This window comes from Bombina bombina, chromosome 1 (genome assembly GCF_027579735.1).
Source record: "Bombina bombina isolate aBomBom1 chromosome 1, aBomBom1.pri, whole genome shotgun sequence".
NCBI lineage: Eukaryota > Metazoa > Chordata > Amphibia > Anura > Bombinatoridae > Bombina > Bombina bombina.
In genome coordinates this window covers 552726998-552746503 of record NC_069499.1, presented here as the reverse complement: position 1 = coordinate 552746503, position 19506 = coordinate 552726998, and the positions used below count along the sequence as shown (strand labels likewise).

At 35.3% G+C, this 19506-nt stretch overlaps 1 protein-coding gene across 1 annotated transcript in view; it reads left to right on the top strand.

The window, feature by feature from the left end:
- Positions 1-19506, top strand: part of LOC128645612 (aldehyde oxidase 1-like) — a 365796-nt gene that overhangs the window by 193682 nt on the left and 152608 nt on the right. The window contains exons 21-22 of the mRNA XM_053698719.1: positions 6226-6347; positions 6503-6636. Coding sequence (XP_053554694.1) covers positions 6226-6347; positions 6503-6636 — 256 coding nt within the window. The remainder of the gene's footprint in view (positions 1-6225; positions 6348-6502; positions 6637-19506) is intronic.

The following is a 19506-nucleotide window of genomic DNA, read 5'->3' as shown; positions in this document are numbered from 1 at the left end:
GTAGAAATATTTATATATAGATTAAAGCAGTTTGCACTATAAAATGTTTGCTACTTTGTTAGCTTAATTATATATCCTGTAGCTTTATTAGAAGTTACATATTTTCAATAGATTTAGGACAGCAGTCCATTCAAATAAGAGTGTCATTACACTTGTAGGTTAAATACATATACATTTATGTATAATATACCTGTAGATTAATTTATATATAGAGATAAAAGCAGAATTTCTAAATAAAGTGTTGCTATATCTGTAACATTATAACAAAAAATATATTGTTGCTACAGTCCATCCAGATAAGGTTGTCAGTATACCTGTTAGATATATATATACAGTATATATGTATATATATATATATATATATATATATATATATATATATATATATATATATATATATATATATATATATATATATATATATATAATAAGTCTGTGTTTTGCTACTGCTGTAGCTTCAATATATATATCAAAAAAATAAAAATAATTTAAAAAAAAAAAACATGCCCCCTAAAAGAAAGTTATCTTTAGAAGAACAATCTGATGCAAAAAAGAGACGAAATGAGAGAGATGGAATAAATAAAAATAAAAAAACTGAAAAGGGCCCATTTAAGGGAAGCAAAATCAGTTCAGAAAAGAAAAGAGAGAGCAAATATGACAGAAAATCAGACATAAAGAACAACAAAAAAATGTTTATGCTCATAGAAAAACACATTTAGAAAATGAACAATCAAAAAAACAAAAACAGCTTAGCAATACAGAAAGGGAGCATAAACGGAAACTTAGTGCAAGTTATGTAAATAGTCATCGTACAAATTTGGCAAAACATACTCAACACATTGCAGCACTTGTGAGATATGATCATTCATTTGATCATCATAACTCTGGAGAGCTAAATGTTGTATGCAGCAACTGTGATGCATTACATTTTGCAAAAGAGCAGCCATTAGACAAAGTATTTAGTCAATGCTGCAGCAAAGGAAAAGTAAATATTGAAGCTATTAAAGTTGCTCCTTTAATAGAAAGTTTAATTACAGGAAGTCATAAACATTAAAAACAAATTAGAAAAATATTAGATCTTTTAATAATTCAGTAGCATTTGCTTCAATGAGGGCGAATATTGCTCTTCCTCCCGCTTATGGCCTTTACTGTTTTAGAATGAATGGACAAATATATCACAGAACTGGATCACTACATCCTTCCAATGAGGATAATAGAAAGTTTGCACAACTGTATATTCTTGATCCAGATGAGGCTGCACAACAGTGCCTTAAGATTGATGAAAATACAAATTGCAACCCTGAATTAATGACTGAGTTGAGTTATTTTATGGCTTTAAGCAATCATTTTGCAGAAGCATGTAAAATGTTATAGAACAAGAATGTTTAGAAGATGCATTTTGAAATGGTGTTACACCTGCAACTGTGACCATGGCAATAGTACAAGATCGCAAAAATGATCAACGTAGATATAATGCTCCTCTGTGTAATGAGGTAGCTATTATTTTCCAAAATGCAGATGGTGAACCTCCTCTGGAGTGAGATCTTATTATTCATTGTCGAAGTACAAACAATGGAAAAAAAAAACAGAAAGGATAAGTATTTTAGATCCAAATTTGAAACCAATGTTGTATCCACTTATTTTCCCTTTTGGGGATCAAAGTTGGTCACCTAAAATGAAATTTAATTATAACCCTACTACTGTTAGAAATATAAGAACTCAATCCTTAGCAAAGCCAAGAGAAAGGGTCACACAAATGCAATTTTATGGGTATATACTTTTCATCCGTCACGAGTTTAACCCATTTCTGAGTGCTGGAAAAATGACTCAGCAGTACTTTGTAGATGCATATGTTAAAACAGAAGTTAATCATTTAAACTATGTAAGACAAAATTAGTCAAAATTAAGGGTTGAAAAGTATACAGGTCTCATGGACCATCTTCAAAATGTAGCTGCAGAGCAGGGCTTACTACCCGGCAAAGCAGTTATACTTCCATCTACATTCCAAGGTAGTCCCAGAAACATGGTAAAGAATTACCAAGATGCCATGGCTATTGTAAGAAAGTATGGGAAACCTGATTTTTTTATAACTATGACATGTAGCCCATAATGGTCAGAAATTGTTTTAAATCTGAAAGAAGGTTAAGCAGTTGAATTTCTACCTGATTTAGTGGCAAGAGTTTTTCATTTAAAACTTCAAGAACTTCTTGATGATATCACAAAGAAACATGTTTTGTGTAAACCAGCTGCCAAAGTTCATGTAATTGAATTTCAAAAATGTGGGTTACCTCATGCACATATTTTGCTTATATTATGCGCACAAGATAAGCCTAAACATGCACAAGTTATTGATAGCTTTATTTGTGCTGAAATACCTGACATTGAAGTCAATCCACGGTTACATGCAATTGTTACCAAACACATGATACATGGGCCCTGTGGGGAGCATAATCTAAGATCTCCATGTATGGTTGATGGGGTTTGATCTAAGCAATTTCCAAAATCTTTCCAAGAAGAAACTTTAATCAATGTAGATGGTTATCCACATTACAAGAGAAGCAAAAAAAGTCTTTCAATTGAAATAAATGGTAAAAAAAATAGATAACTCTTGGGTTGTACCATACAATCCATACTTGACATTAAAATACAACTGCCTTATTAATATTGAAAGCTGTGCTTCTATAAAAAGTGTAAAGTACATATTTAAACATATTTATAAAGGGCATGACTGTGAAAATATTGCAATTAAAGAACATGAAACACTTCTTCATAATGAGATAAATTCATTTATGGATTCAAGATATGTTAGTGTTCCAGAAGCAGCATGGCGGCTTTTTGGCTTTCCTATGCACCATGAATCGCATATGATTGTGCGATTACAAGTTCATCTTCCTGGAGAACAGTCAGTATATTTTACTGAAGACAATATTGAAACTGCAGTAGAAAGAACACATTATAGAGACACAACTTTGACTGCTTGGTTTAAATGAAATAAAGAAGATTTGTCATCTCATGCACTTCTTTACACTGATATACCTCAGCATTTTGTTTTCCATCAAAAGAGAACAACATGGAAAAAAAGACTACACGATCAATCAAATAACACTATTGGTCGTATGTACTCTGTAAGTTTAATTTCAGATGTTGAGAGATTTTGTTTACGCTTGCTTTTACTTCATGTTAAAGGAGTTGAAGATATTCGTACAGTTGATGGTGTTCAATTTCACACATTTAAAGAAGCAGCTCAAAAACGTTGTCTTTTTGAAGATGATCAATATTGGGATTTAACTCTTCATGAACCTGCAAGTGAAATGATGCCTCGACTGCTTAGAGAGATTTTTGTTCATATTTGTGCTTTAGCATCTCAATCAAATGCTAAAGAGCTTTTTGAAAAGTACAAATTTTTTTTTTTTTTTAAATTATGCTCTAGTCTAAGAGATATTCAGGATATATTAATTGTTCAAGATTTTGGTTTACCAAATCCTCCAAACAATTTACCTGCAAATCCTAGAGATCTCTATGATGCTTCTTTTGAAAGTTATACTGGAGTTCAAATGAAGGCATCTTTTATTGACCTTCAAAGAGAAAGTTTTGAAGAAATAATTGCTGCATCGGAAAATGACAGTTTACCACAAAGGTAATATTTCCTTGATGGTCCTGGTGGTAGTGGACAAACTTACCTGTACAAGACTCTGTTGAGGACAATTAGAGAGAATAGCGAGGTAGCATTACCAGTTGCTTCAACAGGTATTGCTGCAAATTTGCTGGAAGGTGGACAAACTTACCATTCACAGTTTAAGTTGCCAGTTCCTCTGGTGGATACTTCAACATCTTCCATGAGGCAAACCTCTAATGATGTGCAATTGATCCGTAGTGCAAAGATAATTATTTGGGATTAATCAACCATGTCTTCCAGTGATACACTTAGATGTGTCGACAAACTCCTTCAAGAGTTGATGAACAACAACAAACCTTTTGGAGGCAAAACTATTCTGCTCAGAGGTGATTTTAGACAAACTCTTCCTGTTGCACACAGAAGTAGAGCAGCTATAGTTGAAGCCAGTATACAATTGAATCCACTCTGGCATAAGTTCAAACTTTTGAAGCTGACTAATAATGTCAGATCTTTTGATCCAGAGTTTAGCTCTTGGCTTTTATAGTGATGTTGATAAAATCAATGAGGAAGTTCTTAGTTTGTTAGAAGGTGAAACCTCTACTTACTTACAGATTCTATTGATGATGAATCACAGGAAGATAGGGATAACTACCCAGTTGAGTTTTTAAATGAATTGGCACCTTCTGGAATGCCAGTTCATAAACTCAATCTTAAAAAAGGTAGTATTATTATGCTTTTGCGTAATCTTAACACCAAAAGAGGTCTTGTAATGGCACCAGATTAGTAGTGAAAGCATTGCGTGAAAATGTAATTATTGCACAAGTATTAACAGGTACTGAAGGGCAAAATGCTTTCATTCCCCAAATAGATTTAGCCCCAAGCAATACTGAACTTCCTTTTGTATTATGAAGAAGACAATTCCCAGTTAAATTAGCATTTTCTATGACCATTAACAAAGCTCAGGGACAAACTTTAGAAAAAGTTGGCATCTATTTGCCAGAGCCAGTTTTTAGCCATGGACAGTTATATGTAGCTTTTTCAAGGGTATTTCTGCAGATGTAAAAGTTAAAGTCATAGATGGACAAGAACAAGAGAAATTAATAACTGGAAGTGATGCCTGGTTTACTAAAAATGTTGTATATAAAGAAATATACTTAAAGTAGATATAATTTGAAGAGCAGCGATTTTGGATTTATTTAGGACAGTAGTTTGTCCAAATAGGGTGTTGCTATAGCTGTAGTTTATTATGTATAAAATATTTTTGATATATTTAGGACAGTAGTCCATAAAAAATACAGTATTGCTATACCTGTAGCTTAAATATTTATATAAAAGCAGAGTTACAAAATAGGTTGTTTCTACATCTGTAGTTTAAAAAATTATTAGACTGCCCTCTGGGGAGGCTTATCGACTAGTACACATATAAACACATAAATACTCATGTATATATATATATATATATATATATATATATATATATATATATATATATATATATATATATATATATATACACACACATATAAACACATATGAATACACACCTATATATATATATATACACACCTGCAACAAAAAGATTATGACTTGGTTAGCATTTTTTAGCAATAAAATATTTTTAATTAGGGTATGTACATTTGTTTTTTTAGACTTAATATGATTGCACACTTAATATACTACAGAGTAGTGTAAATATATATTTTATATGCATTGGGAAACAAAACAATTGTGTGACTCACTTTATTTCTATATTCACTTTATTGCGGTGGTCTGGATACATTCCGCATTATCTCTGAGGTACGCCTGTACTTGTTTTCTTGCAAAATGACCACTTAAAAATACATAGAGCATTTTCCCCTATGTTGGAATGTTAAATATTTATAATACATACAAATTAAAACACCTTATTAAATATTTAAATTCAATATAAATGTTTTTTCTTGTTTTCAGGTATTTGAATGGAAAATTCTACAAAGTATACATATATGTGTATGCATGTGAAATATGTTTATATGTGTATATATGTATGTACACATGTATACACATATACACATGCATATATACATACATGCACATGTATATGAATGTATATATACATTATAACTCTTTCCATTCAAACACCTTGTTATATACCATATACCTTTTTTAATAATTATATGATTCATTTTTATTAAATAGTGTGTAAATAAGTTTAACTGTTATTTTTAAATGCATTTTTGTTGTATTTAATCCAATTTTTTTTAGCCCTAACATTTTACGCAAGGTATTCAGTCATTCTAACTCGGCCAGCGCAAATTTATTTTGTGCTTGTGTGGTCATGTTTCATTTCAACTTGAAATACAAAGTTAAATCTCACACTCTAACTTTAGCACACCACTTGTAATCTAGCCCTATATGTGTTTTGTTCTCAGTATGACTGAAATAAAAACAGCACTTTCTGGTTGTTGACAAATCATACATGTGTGATGGGAAATGGCATATTGGGGTGAACATTTGAAAATAGGATAATATTAATGATACAAATATTTGGAGCATTTGCTTGTAAACAGGTTATTAGATAACAGGAAGGTGTACTACTATACACTGTAAGGAGCTCTTCTTTTATTTAGGAGAAATGCACGTTGGTGGACAAGAGCAGTTCTACATGGAAACCAACTCTATGCTGATTGTGCCAAGAGGAGAAGATGAGCTAGATATGTATATATCAACTCAAGATCCTACAACTGCACAGGTTTTGTATTTCAAACCCTACATAAAATGTAGAACACACAATAGAGAAATATGATTCAACACTGACAACCATTAATAAGATATCATATTGACTAATATTGACTTATATTAACTAAATAATACAAGTAGATAACATAACTGTGGCTCTTCTTACAGCTTGCAGTAGCCAAAACACTTGGTGTACCCTCTAATAGGATTGTGTCTCATGTGAAGAGAGTTGGAGGGGCCTTTGGAGGAAAGATTACTAAACCTGCTATATTTGCATGTGCCTCAGCTGTAGCAGCACACAAGTAAGTTACATAATGTTGATGTTTCAGAGTGGCCATGTTAACAAACGCAATATCATATATAGGAGATATCTCCTTAGCACAATAAAACTATACTACTAATTTTACAGGTTTAATTGTATTTTACAGGCCATAGTGGAGCAATCAATAGGTCAGTTTATCAACTATGGTGTTTGTATGCTATGTTCTTAAGTTAGAGAAGGGCAATAGTATTGCTTTTTTGTTATATGGATCAATCTCTTACAAAAATCTTAATGCTTGCACATTTACCACCAAGCAATTTAACCAGTTCTCTTTAAGTTATCTTAAATTTCTTCAATAATATTGATTTGATTATATTTTGTAGGTAAGTTGTGTAGTAGCCTAGCTTTGTTTTTATGAAATTATTTATCTACCTCTATGACTTAAAAAGTCAAACATGGTACATAGATCATCCATATAATCAAAACTTGAAAATTCACAGCACTATTAAAAGGCAAGTACTTAATTAATTAATCCAGGTACAGACTTTGGATATCACAACCAAGCTAACTTTGTCTCCTCATAGATTTCTATTGGGGGGATTGGCAATAAAAACTATTAGTCACTGCTCGCAAACTAATCTAACAATGCACTAGATCAATTGTGCTATACCTGAAGGTGCGTTAGGAATACATTACATTCCTATGTTCTCCACACAGAAAATGTTTTTTTATTTATTTATTTATTTATTTTTTCTTTATTTAGGATTACAAATAAAACAGAGCCAATCTTATCCACCATATAGGTATTCCGTATGCATATAAATCAAAATTCCCCTTTTGTAAAGTCTACTCGAACTCATACAAATAAGAAAAGAAAACAAAAAAATCTTACAAAAAATAATTCAGAATTCCTACTCATTCTTATTCCCAATTCAATTTGCATGGTTCTGGGTAGATATGTGCATGATCGAAAAATTTGTTTCGGTTCATATTGATTCGTATTTTCTCGAATTTCAGTTCGGATCGATTCGAATTCGGCAAAATTTGAATGAATTAGTTTCGGATTTATTCGGATTCAAATAAATTTGGCTGAATTCGGTTCGATTCGGTTCGGTTCCGAAATTCGGAATTTCGGTATGTGTTAGGTGGGATATGCTGTGTATTAGACTAGTATTATGCACTGAATATTAGGTGTAACCCATAGCAGAGTGATATAACCTAAAACTTAATATACTGTACAATACTAGTGTAATGCACGGCCATCCGAATCTATCGAATAAAGTCAGTAGTTAAGAGCTTTATGGGCTAACGCCGGAATATAAAGCTCTTAACTACAGTGCTACAAAGTACACTAACGCCCATAAACTACCTATGAACCCCTAAACCGAGGCCCCCCCACATCGCAAACACTATAATAAAATTATTTAACCCCCTAATCTGCCGACCGGACACCGCTGCCACCTACATTATAGCTATGAACCCCTAACCTGCTGTCTCTAACATTGCCGACACCTACATTATAGTTATTAACCCCTAATCTGCCTCCCAATGTCGTTGCAACCTAACTACAAGTATTAACCCCTAATCTGCCGACCGGACATCGCCGCCACTATAATAAATGTATTAACTCCTAAACTGCCGCACTACCGCCTTGCAAACACTATAATAAATTTTAATAACCCCTAATCTGCCCCCCCCCAACATCGCTGCAACCTAACTACAAGTATTAAGCCCTAATCTGCCGACTGGACATCGCCGCCACGATAATAAATGTATTAACCCCTAAACTACCACACTCCCACCTTGCAAACACTATAATACATTTTATTAACCCTTAATCTGCCTTTCCTAACATCGCCGCCACCTACCTACAATTATTAACCCCTAATCTCCAGCCCCCAACGTCGCTGCTGCTATAATCAAGTTATTAACCCCTAAACCTAAGTCTAACCCTAACCCTAACAACCCCCTAAGATAAATATAATTTAAATAAAACAAAATAATATTACTATAATTAAATAAATTAATCCAATTTAAAACTAAATACTTACCTGTAAAATAAACCCTAATATAGCTACAATATAACTAATAGTTACATTATAGCTATTTTAGGATTTATATTTATTTTACAGGCAACTTTGTATTTATTTTAAATTGGTAAGGTAGTTATTAAATAGTTATTAACTATTTAATAACTACCTAGCTAAAATAAATACAAATTTACCTGTAAAATAAACCCTAACCTAAGTTACAATTACACCTAACACTACACTATCATTAAATTAATTAAATAAATTAATCCTATTTAAAACTAAATACTTACCTGTAAAATAAACCCTAATATAGCTACAATATAACTAATAGTTACATTGTAGCTATATTAGGATTTATATTTATTTTACAGGCAACTTTGTATTTATTTAAAATGTAAACCTAACACTACACTATCATTAAATAAATTAACTACAAGTACCTACAATTAAATAAAATTAAATAAACTAAACTAAAGTACAAAAAAAACCACTAAATTACAAAAAATAAAAAAATATTACAAGAATTTTAAACTAATTACACCTAATCTAAGCCAAATGTAAAAAAATGTGCCCAGGCACCAGACAAACGGAGGCTAAGGTAAAATTATGACAATGATGTTTAATACATATAATAAACAATGTTAAAATGATATTAATACATAATTACAAACAGCATGGATCCACGCATAAAATGACATAAAAATGCATAAAGACAAAACTGAATGATAAAAACCTGCAACAGTATATAAAATACAAAAATTCCAAAATAAATCCAAAAATAAATCCAAAAATAAATCCAAACCAACACGGACAGATCAGTGGGTTTAAGTGCGTGCAAATGCTAAAAAATCAGATTACAAAAAATCAGTGGTAGAAAGTCTTGGTGTGGAAAATATATCAAATGATGACTTCAAAAGTGTTCCAAAAGAATCCCAAAAAAAAAGGACCCAAAAAAATGTGTCCAAAGGTGATGTAGTGGTGTCAATCCTGTGAGTTAATAAGGTGTAAGAATGTGAGGTCCAAGAATTAATAGTATGAGCCAATGTTATTGGATGTGTCCAATTGTGATAATGGTAATTGCCCCTTAATGTTGTTAATACCAACAGGAGCTAGGCCAAGGTGAAAAAAAGGGAAAAAACAAAGATAATGTGAAGAAAAAAACCTGTGGGAAAAAAAGATATAACACAATGTGTAGAATATTGACAAATAAATCCTCCAACTGAAATAAAGCTTACCAGTGCAGGTCTATGCGTTTCGGCCCTATCTGGGCCTTTATCAAGACTGATTGAATCAGCCAATCAGATTTTTCCTACCTTAATTCTGATTGGCTGATAGAATCCTTTCAGCCAATCGGAATTCAAGAGACGCCATCTTGGATGATGTCACTTAAAGGTACCGTCATTTAGTCGTCGGATCAAGAAAGAAGAGGATGATTCGCGTCGGATGTCTTCAGGATGCTGCTGCTCCGCTCCGGATGGATGAAGATAGAAGATGCCGCCTGGATGAAGACTTCTGATGGATGGAAAACCTCTTCTTGCCCCGCTTGGATGAAGACTTCTGCCAGTCTGGATGTCCTCTTCTGCCCCATCAGATGAAGACTTCAGCCCGACTGGGTGAAGATGACTCAAGGTAGGGAGATCTACATGGGGTAGTGTTAGGTTTATTTAAGAGGGGTTTGGGTGGGTTAGAGTAGGGGTATGTGAGTGGTGGGTTTTAATGTTGGGGGGTTGTATTTTTTTTTACAGGAAAAAGAGCTGATTACTTTGGGGCATGCCCCGCAAAAAGCCTTTTTAAAGGCTGGTAAAAGAGCTGATACTTTGTAATGTAGAATACGGTAGGGACTTTTATTATTTTTTTTTATTTTTTTTATTAGGGGGCTTAGATTAGGTGTAATTAGTTTAAAATTCTTGCAATATTTTTTTATTATTTGTAATTTAGTGTTTGTTTTTTTTGTACTTTAGTTTAGTTTATTTAATTGTATTTACTTGTAGGTACTTGTAGTTAATTTATTTAATGATAGTGTAGTGTTAGGTTTAATTGTAACTTAGGTTAGGATTTATTTTACAGGTAATTTTGTAATTATTTTAACTAGGTAGCTATTAACTATTTAATAGCTATTGTACCTAGTTAAAAAAAATACAAAGTTGCCTGTAAAATAAATATAAATCCTAAAATAGATACAATGTAACTATTAGTTATATTGTAGCTATATTAGGGTTTATTTTACAGGTAAGTATTTAGTTTTAAATAGGATTAATTTTTTTAATTAATTTAATGATAGTGTAGTGTTAGGTGTAATTGTAACTTAGGTTAGGATTTATTTTACAGGTAAATTTGTATTTATTTTAGCTAGGTAGTTATTAAATAGTTAATAATGATTTAATAACTATTGTACCTAGTTAAAATAAATACAAAGTTGCCTGTAAAATAAATATAAATATAAAATAGTTTTAAATAGGATTAATTTATTTAATTATAGTACATTTATATTGTTTTATTTAAATTATATTTAATTTAGGGGGGTGTTAGGGTTAGACTTAGGTTTAGAGGTCAATAACTTTATTATAGTAGCGGCGACGTTGGGGGCGGGAGATTAGGGGTTAATAATTGTAGGTAGGTGGCGCCGATGTTAGGGAAGGCAGATTAGGGGTTAATACAATTTATTATAGTGTTTGCAAGGCGGGAGTGCGGCGGATTAGGGGTTAATACATTTATTATCGTGGTGATGTCCGGTCGGCAGATTAGCGGTTAATACTTGTAGTTAGGTTGCGGCGACGTTGGGGGGGCAGATTAGGAGTTAATGAAATTTATTATAGTGTTTGCGAAGCAGGAGTGCGGCGGTTTGGGGTTAATAGATTTATTATAGTGACGGCGATGTCCGGTTGGCAGATTAGGGATTAATACTTGTAGTTAGGTTGCAGCGACATGGGGGGGGGGCAGATTAGGGGTTAATAAATATAATATAGGTGTTGGCGATGTTAGGGACACCAGATTAGGGGTTCATAGCTATAATGTAGGTGGCGGCAGTGTCCGGTCGGCAGATTAGGGGTTAATGCTTGTTGTTAGGTTGCGGCGACGTTGGGGGGGGCAGATTAGGGGTTAATAAAATGTATTATAGTGTTTGCGAGGCAGGAGTGCGGCAGTTTAGGGGTTAATACATTTATTATAGTGGCGGCGAGGTCCGGTCGGCAGATTAGGGGTTAATACTTGTAGTTAGGTTGCTGCGACGTTGGGGGGCAGATTAGGGGTTAATAAGTATAATGTAGGTGTCAGCGATGTTGGGGGCAGCAGATTAGGGGTTCATAGGGATAATGTAGGTGGCGGCGGTGTCCGGAGCGGCAGATTAGGGGTTAATATTATAATGCAGGTGTCAGCGATGTGCGGGGGCGGCAGATTAGGGGTTAATACGTGTTAGATTAGGGGTGTTTAGACTCGGGGTTCATGTTAGGGTGTTAGGTGTAGACTTAGTGTTTCCCCATAGGAAACAATGGGGCTGCGTTAAGAAGAGCTGAACGCTGCTTTTTTGCAGGTGTTAGTTTTTTTTTTCAGCCCAAACTTCCCCATTGTTTCCTATGGGGGAATGCCGAATTTACCGAGCTAATTTGGATTTATTCGGTAGATTCGGCAGCTAATTCAGATTCATTTAGTAGATTCGGCAGTATTTTAATTCGGAAATTCGAATCGATCTGAATCTCCGAATTTACCAAATTTTCAGAATTTCCGAATCAATCCAAAACGAATCGCACATGTCTAGTTCTGGGGTATTCTTCCTAGACATGTGCGATTAGTTTCGGATTGATTCGGAAAATTCGGTAAATTCGGATATTCGGATGGATTCGAATTTCCGAATTAAAATACTGCTGAATCTACCGAATTAATCCGAATTAGCTGCCGAATCTACCGAATAAATTCGAATTAGCTCGGTAAATTTGGCATTCCCCCATAGGAAACTATGGGGCAGTTTCGGCTGGAAAAAAAACTAACACCTGCAAAAAAGCAGCGTTCAGCTCTTCTTAACGCAGCCCCATTGTTTCCTATGGGGAAACAGTAAGTCTACACCTAACACCCTAACATGAACCCGAGTCTAAACACCCCTAATCTAACACTTATTAACACCTAATCTGCCACCCCCACTATCGCTGAAACCTGCATTATACTATTAACCCCTAATCTGCCGCTCCGGACACCGCCGCCACCTACATTATCCCTATGAACCCCTAATCTGCTGCCCCCAACGTTGCCGACACCTGCATTATACTTATTAACCCCTAATCTGCCCCCCCCCACGTCGCCGCAACCTAACTACAAGTATTAACCCCTAATCTGCCGACCGGACCTCGCCGCAACTATGATAAATGTATTAACCCCTAATCCGCCGCACTCCCGCATCGCAAACACTATAATAAATTTTATTAACCCCTAATCTGCACCCCCCCAACGTCGCTGCAACCTAACTACAAGCATTAACCCCTAATCTGCCGACCAGACACCGCTGCCACCTACATTATAGCTATGAACCCCTAATCTGCTGTCCCTAACATCGCCGACACCTATATTATATTTATTAACCCCTAATCTGCCCCCCCAACGTCGCCGCAACCTAACTACAAGTATTAACTCCTAATCTGCCGAACAGACATCGCCGCCACTATAATAAATGTATTAACCCCTAAACCGCCGCACTCCCGCCTTGCAAACACTATAATAAATTTCATTAACCCCTAATCTGCCTGACCAATGTCGCCGCAACCTAGCTACAAGTATTAACCCCTAATCTGCCGACCGGACATCGCCGCCATGATAATAAATGTATTAACCCCTAAACCGCCGCACTCCTGTCTCGCAAACACTATAATAAATTGTATTAACCCCTAATCTGCCCTCCCTGACATCGCCACCACCTACCTACAATTATTAACCCCTAATCTCCCGCCCCCAATGTCGCCGCTACTATAATAAAGTTATTAACCCCTAAACCTAAATCTTAACCCCAGATTAAGGGTTAATAAAATGTATTATAGAGTTTGCAAGGCGGGAGTGCAGCGGTTAGGGGTTAATACATTTATTATCGTGGCGGCGATGTCCGGTCAGCAGATTAGGCATTAATACTTGTAGTTAGGTTGCGGCGACGTTGGGGGGGCAGATTAGGGGTTAATAAAATTTATTATAGTGTTTGCGAGGCGGGAGTGCGGCGTTTTAGGGGTTAATACATTTATTATAGTGGTGGCGAGGTCCGGTCGGCAGATTAGGGGTTAATACTTGTAGTTAGGTTGCGGCGATGTTGCAGGGGCAGATTAGGGGTTAATACAATTTATTATAGTGTTTGCGAGGTGGGAGTGCGGCGGTTTAGGGGTTAATACATTTATTATAGTGGCAGCGAGGTCCGGTCGGCAGATTAGGGGTTAATACTTGTAGTTAGGTTGCGGCGACATTGGGTGGGGGGCAGATTAGGGGTTAATAAAATTTGTTATAGTGTTTGCGAGGCGGGAGTGCGGCGTTTTAGGGGTTAATACATTTATTATAGTGGTGGCGAGGTCCGGTCGGCAGATTAGGGGTTAATACTTGTAGTTAGGTTGCTGCGACGTTGCAGGGGCAGATTAGGGGTTAATACAATTTATTATAGTGTTTGCGAGGTGGGAGTGCGGCGGTTTAGGGGTTAATACATTTATTATAGTGGCAGCGAGGTCCGGTCAGCAGATTAGGGGTTAATACTTGTAGTTAGGTTGCGGCGACATTGGGGGGGGCAGATTAGGGGTTAATAAAATTTATTATAGTGTTTGCGAGGCGGTAGTGCGGCGGTTTAGGGGTTAATACATTTATTATAGTGGCGGCGATGTCTGGTCAGCAGATTAGGGGTTAATACTTGTAGTTAGGTTGCAGCGACGTTGGGGGGGGACAGATTAGGGGTTAATAACTATAATGTAGGTGTCGGCGATGTTAGGGACAGCAGATTAGGGGTTCATAGCTATAATGTAGGTGGCGGCAGTGTCCGGTCGGCAGATTAGGGGTTAAATAATTTTATTATAGTGTTTGCGATGTGGGGGGCCTTGGTTTAGGGGTTCATAGGTAGTTTATGGGTGTTAGTGTATTTTGTAGCACTGTAGTTAAGAGCTTTATATTCCGGTGTTAGCCCATAAAGCTCTTAACTACTGACTTTATTCGGTAGATTTGGATGGCCGTGTATAACACTAGTATTGTACAGTATATTAGGTTTTAGGTTATATCACTCTGCTATGGGTTACACCTAATATACAGTACATAATACTAGTCTAATACACAGCATATCCCACCTAACACATACCGAAATTCCGAATTTCGGAACCAAACCGAATCGAACCGAATTCAGCCGAATTTATTCGAATCCGAATAAATCCGAAACGAATTCATTCAAATTTTGCCAAATTCAAATCGATCCAAACCGAAATTCGAGAAAATCCGAATCAATCCGAACCGAAACGAAACAAATTTTTCGATCATGCACATATCTAATTCTTCCTTCTATCATCTTTTCCCATAGGATTTTTAACTCTATATACTGATCCCTTATATATGTTCCGATCAGCCAATAGAATTCGAGGTCAATCAGATTGGCTGATTGGATCAGCCAATCGGATTGAACTTCAATCTGATTGGCTGATTGAATCAGCCAATCAGATTTTTCCTACCTTAATTCTGATTGGCTGATAGAATCCTATCAGCCAATCGGAATTCAAAGGACGCCATCTTGGATGATGTCACTTAAAGGTACCGTCATTTAGTTGTTGGATCAAGAAAGAAGAGGATTCTCTGCATCGGATGTCTTCAGGATGCTGCCGCTCCGCTCCGGATGGATGAAGATAGAAGATGCCGCCTGGATGAAGACTTCTGATGGATGGAAGACCTCTTCTTGCCCCGCTTGGATGAAGACTTCTGCCGGTCTGGATGTCCTCTTCTGTCCCATCGGATGAAGACTTCGGCCCGGCTGGGTGAAGACAACTCAAGGTAGGAAGATCTTCAGGGGGGTAGTGTTAGGTTTATTTAAGGGGGGTTTGGGTGGGTTAGAGTAGGGGTATGTGGGTGGTGGGTTTTAATGTTGGGGGGGTTGTATTTTTTTTTTACAGGCAAAAGAGCTGATTACTTTGGGACATGCCCCGCAAAAAGCCCTTTTAAGGGCTGGTAAAAGAGCTGATACTTTGTAATGTAGAATAGGGTAGGGACTTTTATTATTTTTTTTATTTTATTAGGGGCTTAGATTAGGTGTAATTAGTTTAAAATTCTTGTAAATTTTTTTTATTTTTTGTAATTTAGTGGGGGTTTTTTTGCACTTTAGTTTAGTTTATTTAATTGTATTTAATTGTAGGTACTTGTAGTTAATTTATTTAATTTATTTAATGATAGTGTAGTGTTAGGTTTAATTGTAACAGGTTAGGATATATTTTACAGGTAATTTTGCAATTATGTTAACTAGGTAGCTATTAAATAGTTATTAGCTTTTTAAAAAGCTATTATACCTAGTTAAAATAAATACAAAGTTTCCAGTAAAATAAATATAAATCCTAAAATAGCTACAATGTAACTATTAGTTATATTGTAGCTATATTAGGGTTTATTTTACAGGGAAATATTTAGTTTTAAATAGGATTAATTTATTTAATTAATTTAATGAAAGTGTAGTGTTAGGTGTAATTGTAATTTAGGTTAGGGTTTATTTTACAGGTAAATTTGTATTTATTTTAGCTAGGTAGTTATTAAATAGTTAATAACTATTTAATAACTACCTTACCAATTTAAAATAAATACAAAGTTGCCTGTAAAATAAATATAAATCCTAAAATAGCTATAATGTAACTATTAGTTATATTGTAGCTATATTAGGGTTTATTTTACAAATAAGTATTTAGTTTTAAATAGAATTAATTTATTTAATTATAGTAATATTATTTTGTTTTATTTAAATTATATTTATCTTAGGGGGTTGTTAGGGTTAGGGTTAAGGTTAGACTTAGGTTTAGGGGTTAATAACTTTATTATAGTAGCGGTGACGTTGGGGGTGGGAGATTAGGGGTTAATAATTGTAGGTAGGTGGCGGCGATGTTAGGGAGGGCAGATTAAGGGTTAATAAAATGTATTATAGTGTTTGTGAGGCAGGATTGCGGCGATTTAGGGGTTAATTCATTTATTATCGTGGCGGCGATGTCTGGTCGGCAGATTAGGCTTTAATACTTGTAGTTAGGTTGCAGCGACGTTGGGGGGGCAGATTAGGGGTTAATAAAATGTATTATAGTGTTTGCGAGGCGGGAGTGCGGTGGTTTAGGGGTTAATACATTTATTATAGTGGCGGCGAGGTCCGGTCGGCAGATTAGAGGTTAATACTTGTAGTTAGGTTGCGGCGACATTGGGGGGGCAGATTAGGGGTAATAACTATAATGTAAATGTCGGCGATGTTAAGGACAGCAGATTAGGGGTTCATAGCTATAATGTAGGTGGCGGCGGTTTCCGGTCGGCAGATTAGGGGTTAAATAAATTTATTATAGTGTTTGCGATGTGGGGGGCCTTGGTTTAGGGGTTCATAGGTAGTTTATGGGTGTTAGTGTATTTTGTAGCACTGTAGTTAAGAGCTTCATATTCCGTTGTTAGTCCATAAAGCTCTTAACTACTGACTTTATTCGGTAGATTCGAATGGCCGTGTATTACACTAGTATTGTACAGTATATTAGGTTTTAGGTTATATCACTCTGCTATGGGTTACACCTAATATACAGTACATAATACTAGTCTAATACACAGCATATCCCACCTAACACATACCGAAATTCCGAATTTCGGAATCGAGCCGAATCGAACCAAATTTAGTCGAATTTATTCGAATCCGAATAAATCCGAAATGAATTCATTCAAATTTTGCCGAATTCAAATCGATCCAAACCGAAATTCGAGAAAATCCAAATTAATCCGAAACGAAACAAATTTTTCGATCATGCACATATCTAATTCTTCCTTCTATCATCTTTTCCCATAGGATTTTTAATTCTACATACTGATCCCTTATATATGTTCCGATCAGCCAATATAATGCGAGGTCAATCTGATTGGCTGATTGGATCAGCCAATCAGATTTTTCCTACCTTAATTCTGATTGGCTGATAGAATCCTATCAGCCAATCGGAATTCAAAGGACGCCATCTTGGATGATGTCACTTAAAGGTACCGTCATTTAGTTGTTGGATCAAGAAAGAACAGGATTCTCTGCATCGGATGTCTTCAGGATGCTGCCGCTCCGCTCCGGATGGATGAAGATAGAAGATGCCGCCTGGATGAAGACTTCTGATGGATGGAAGACCTCTTCTTGCCCCGCTTGGATGAAGACTTCTGCCGGTCTGGATGTCCTCTTCTGTCCCATCGGATGAAGACTTCGGCCCGGCTGGGTGAAGACAACTCAAGGTAGGAAGATCTTCAGGGGGGTAGTGTTAGGTTTATTTAAGGGGGGTTTGGGTGGGTTAGAGTAGGGGTATGTGGGTGGTGGGTTTTAATGTTGGGGGGGTTGTATTTTTTTTTTACAGGCAAAAGAGCTGATTACTTTGGGACATGCCCCGCAAAAAGCCCTTTTAAGGGCTGGTAAAAGAGCTGATACTTTGTAATGTAGAATAGGGTAGGGACTTTTATTATTTTTTTATTTTATTAGGGGCTTAGATTAGGTGTAATTAGTTTAAAATTCTTGTAAAATTTTTTTATTTTTTGTAATTTAGTGGGGGTTTTTTTGCACTTTAGTTTAGTTTATTTAATTGTATTTAATTGTAGGTACTTGTAGTTAATTTATTTAATTTATTTAATGATAGTGTAGTGTTAGGTTTAATTGTAACAGGTTAGGATATATTTTACAGGTAATTTTGCAATTATGTTAACTAGGTAGCTATTAAATAGTTATTAGCTTTTTAAAAAGCTATTATACCTAGTTAAAATAAATACAAAGTTTCCAGTAAAATAAATATAAATCCTAAAATAGCTACAATGTAACTATTAGTTATATTGTAGCTATATTAGGGTTTATTTTACAGGGAAATATTTAGTTTTAAATAGGATTAATTTATTTAATTAATTTAATGAAAGTGTAGTGTTAGGTGTAATTGTAATTTAGGTTAGGGTTTATTTTACAGGTAAATTTGTATTTATTTTAGCTAGGTAGTTATTAAATAGTTAATAACTATTTAATAACTACCTTACCAATTTAAAATAAATACAAAGTTGCCTGTAAAATAAATATAAATCCTAAAATAGCTATAATGTAACTATTAGTTATATTGTAGCTATATTAGGGTTTATTTTACAAATAAGTATTTAGTTTTAAATAGAATTAATTTATTTAATTATAGTAATATTATTTTGTTTTATTTAAATTATATTTATCTTAGGGGGTTGTTAGGGTTAGGGTTAAGGTTAGACTTAGGTTTAGGGGTTAATAACTTTATTATAGTAGCGGTGACGTTGGGGGTGGGAGATTAGGGGTTAATAATTGTAGGTAGGTGGCGGCGATGTTAGGGAGGGCAGATTAAGGGTTAATAAAATGTATTATAGTGTTTGTGAGGCAGGATTGCGGCGATTTAGGGGTTAATTCATTTATTATCGTGGCGGCGATGTCTGGTCGGCAGATTAGGCTTTAATACTTGTAGTTAGGTTGCAGCGACGTTGGGGGGGCAGATTAGGGGTTAATAAAATGTATTATAGTGTTTGCGAGGCGGGAGTGCGGTGGTTTAGGGGTTAATACATTTATTATAGTGGCGGCGAGGTCCGGTCGGCAGATTAGAGGTTAATACTTGTAGTTAGGTTGCGGCGACATTGGGGGGGCAGATTAGGGGTAATAACTATAATGTAAATGTCGGCGATGTTAAGGACAGCAGATT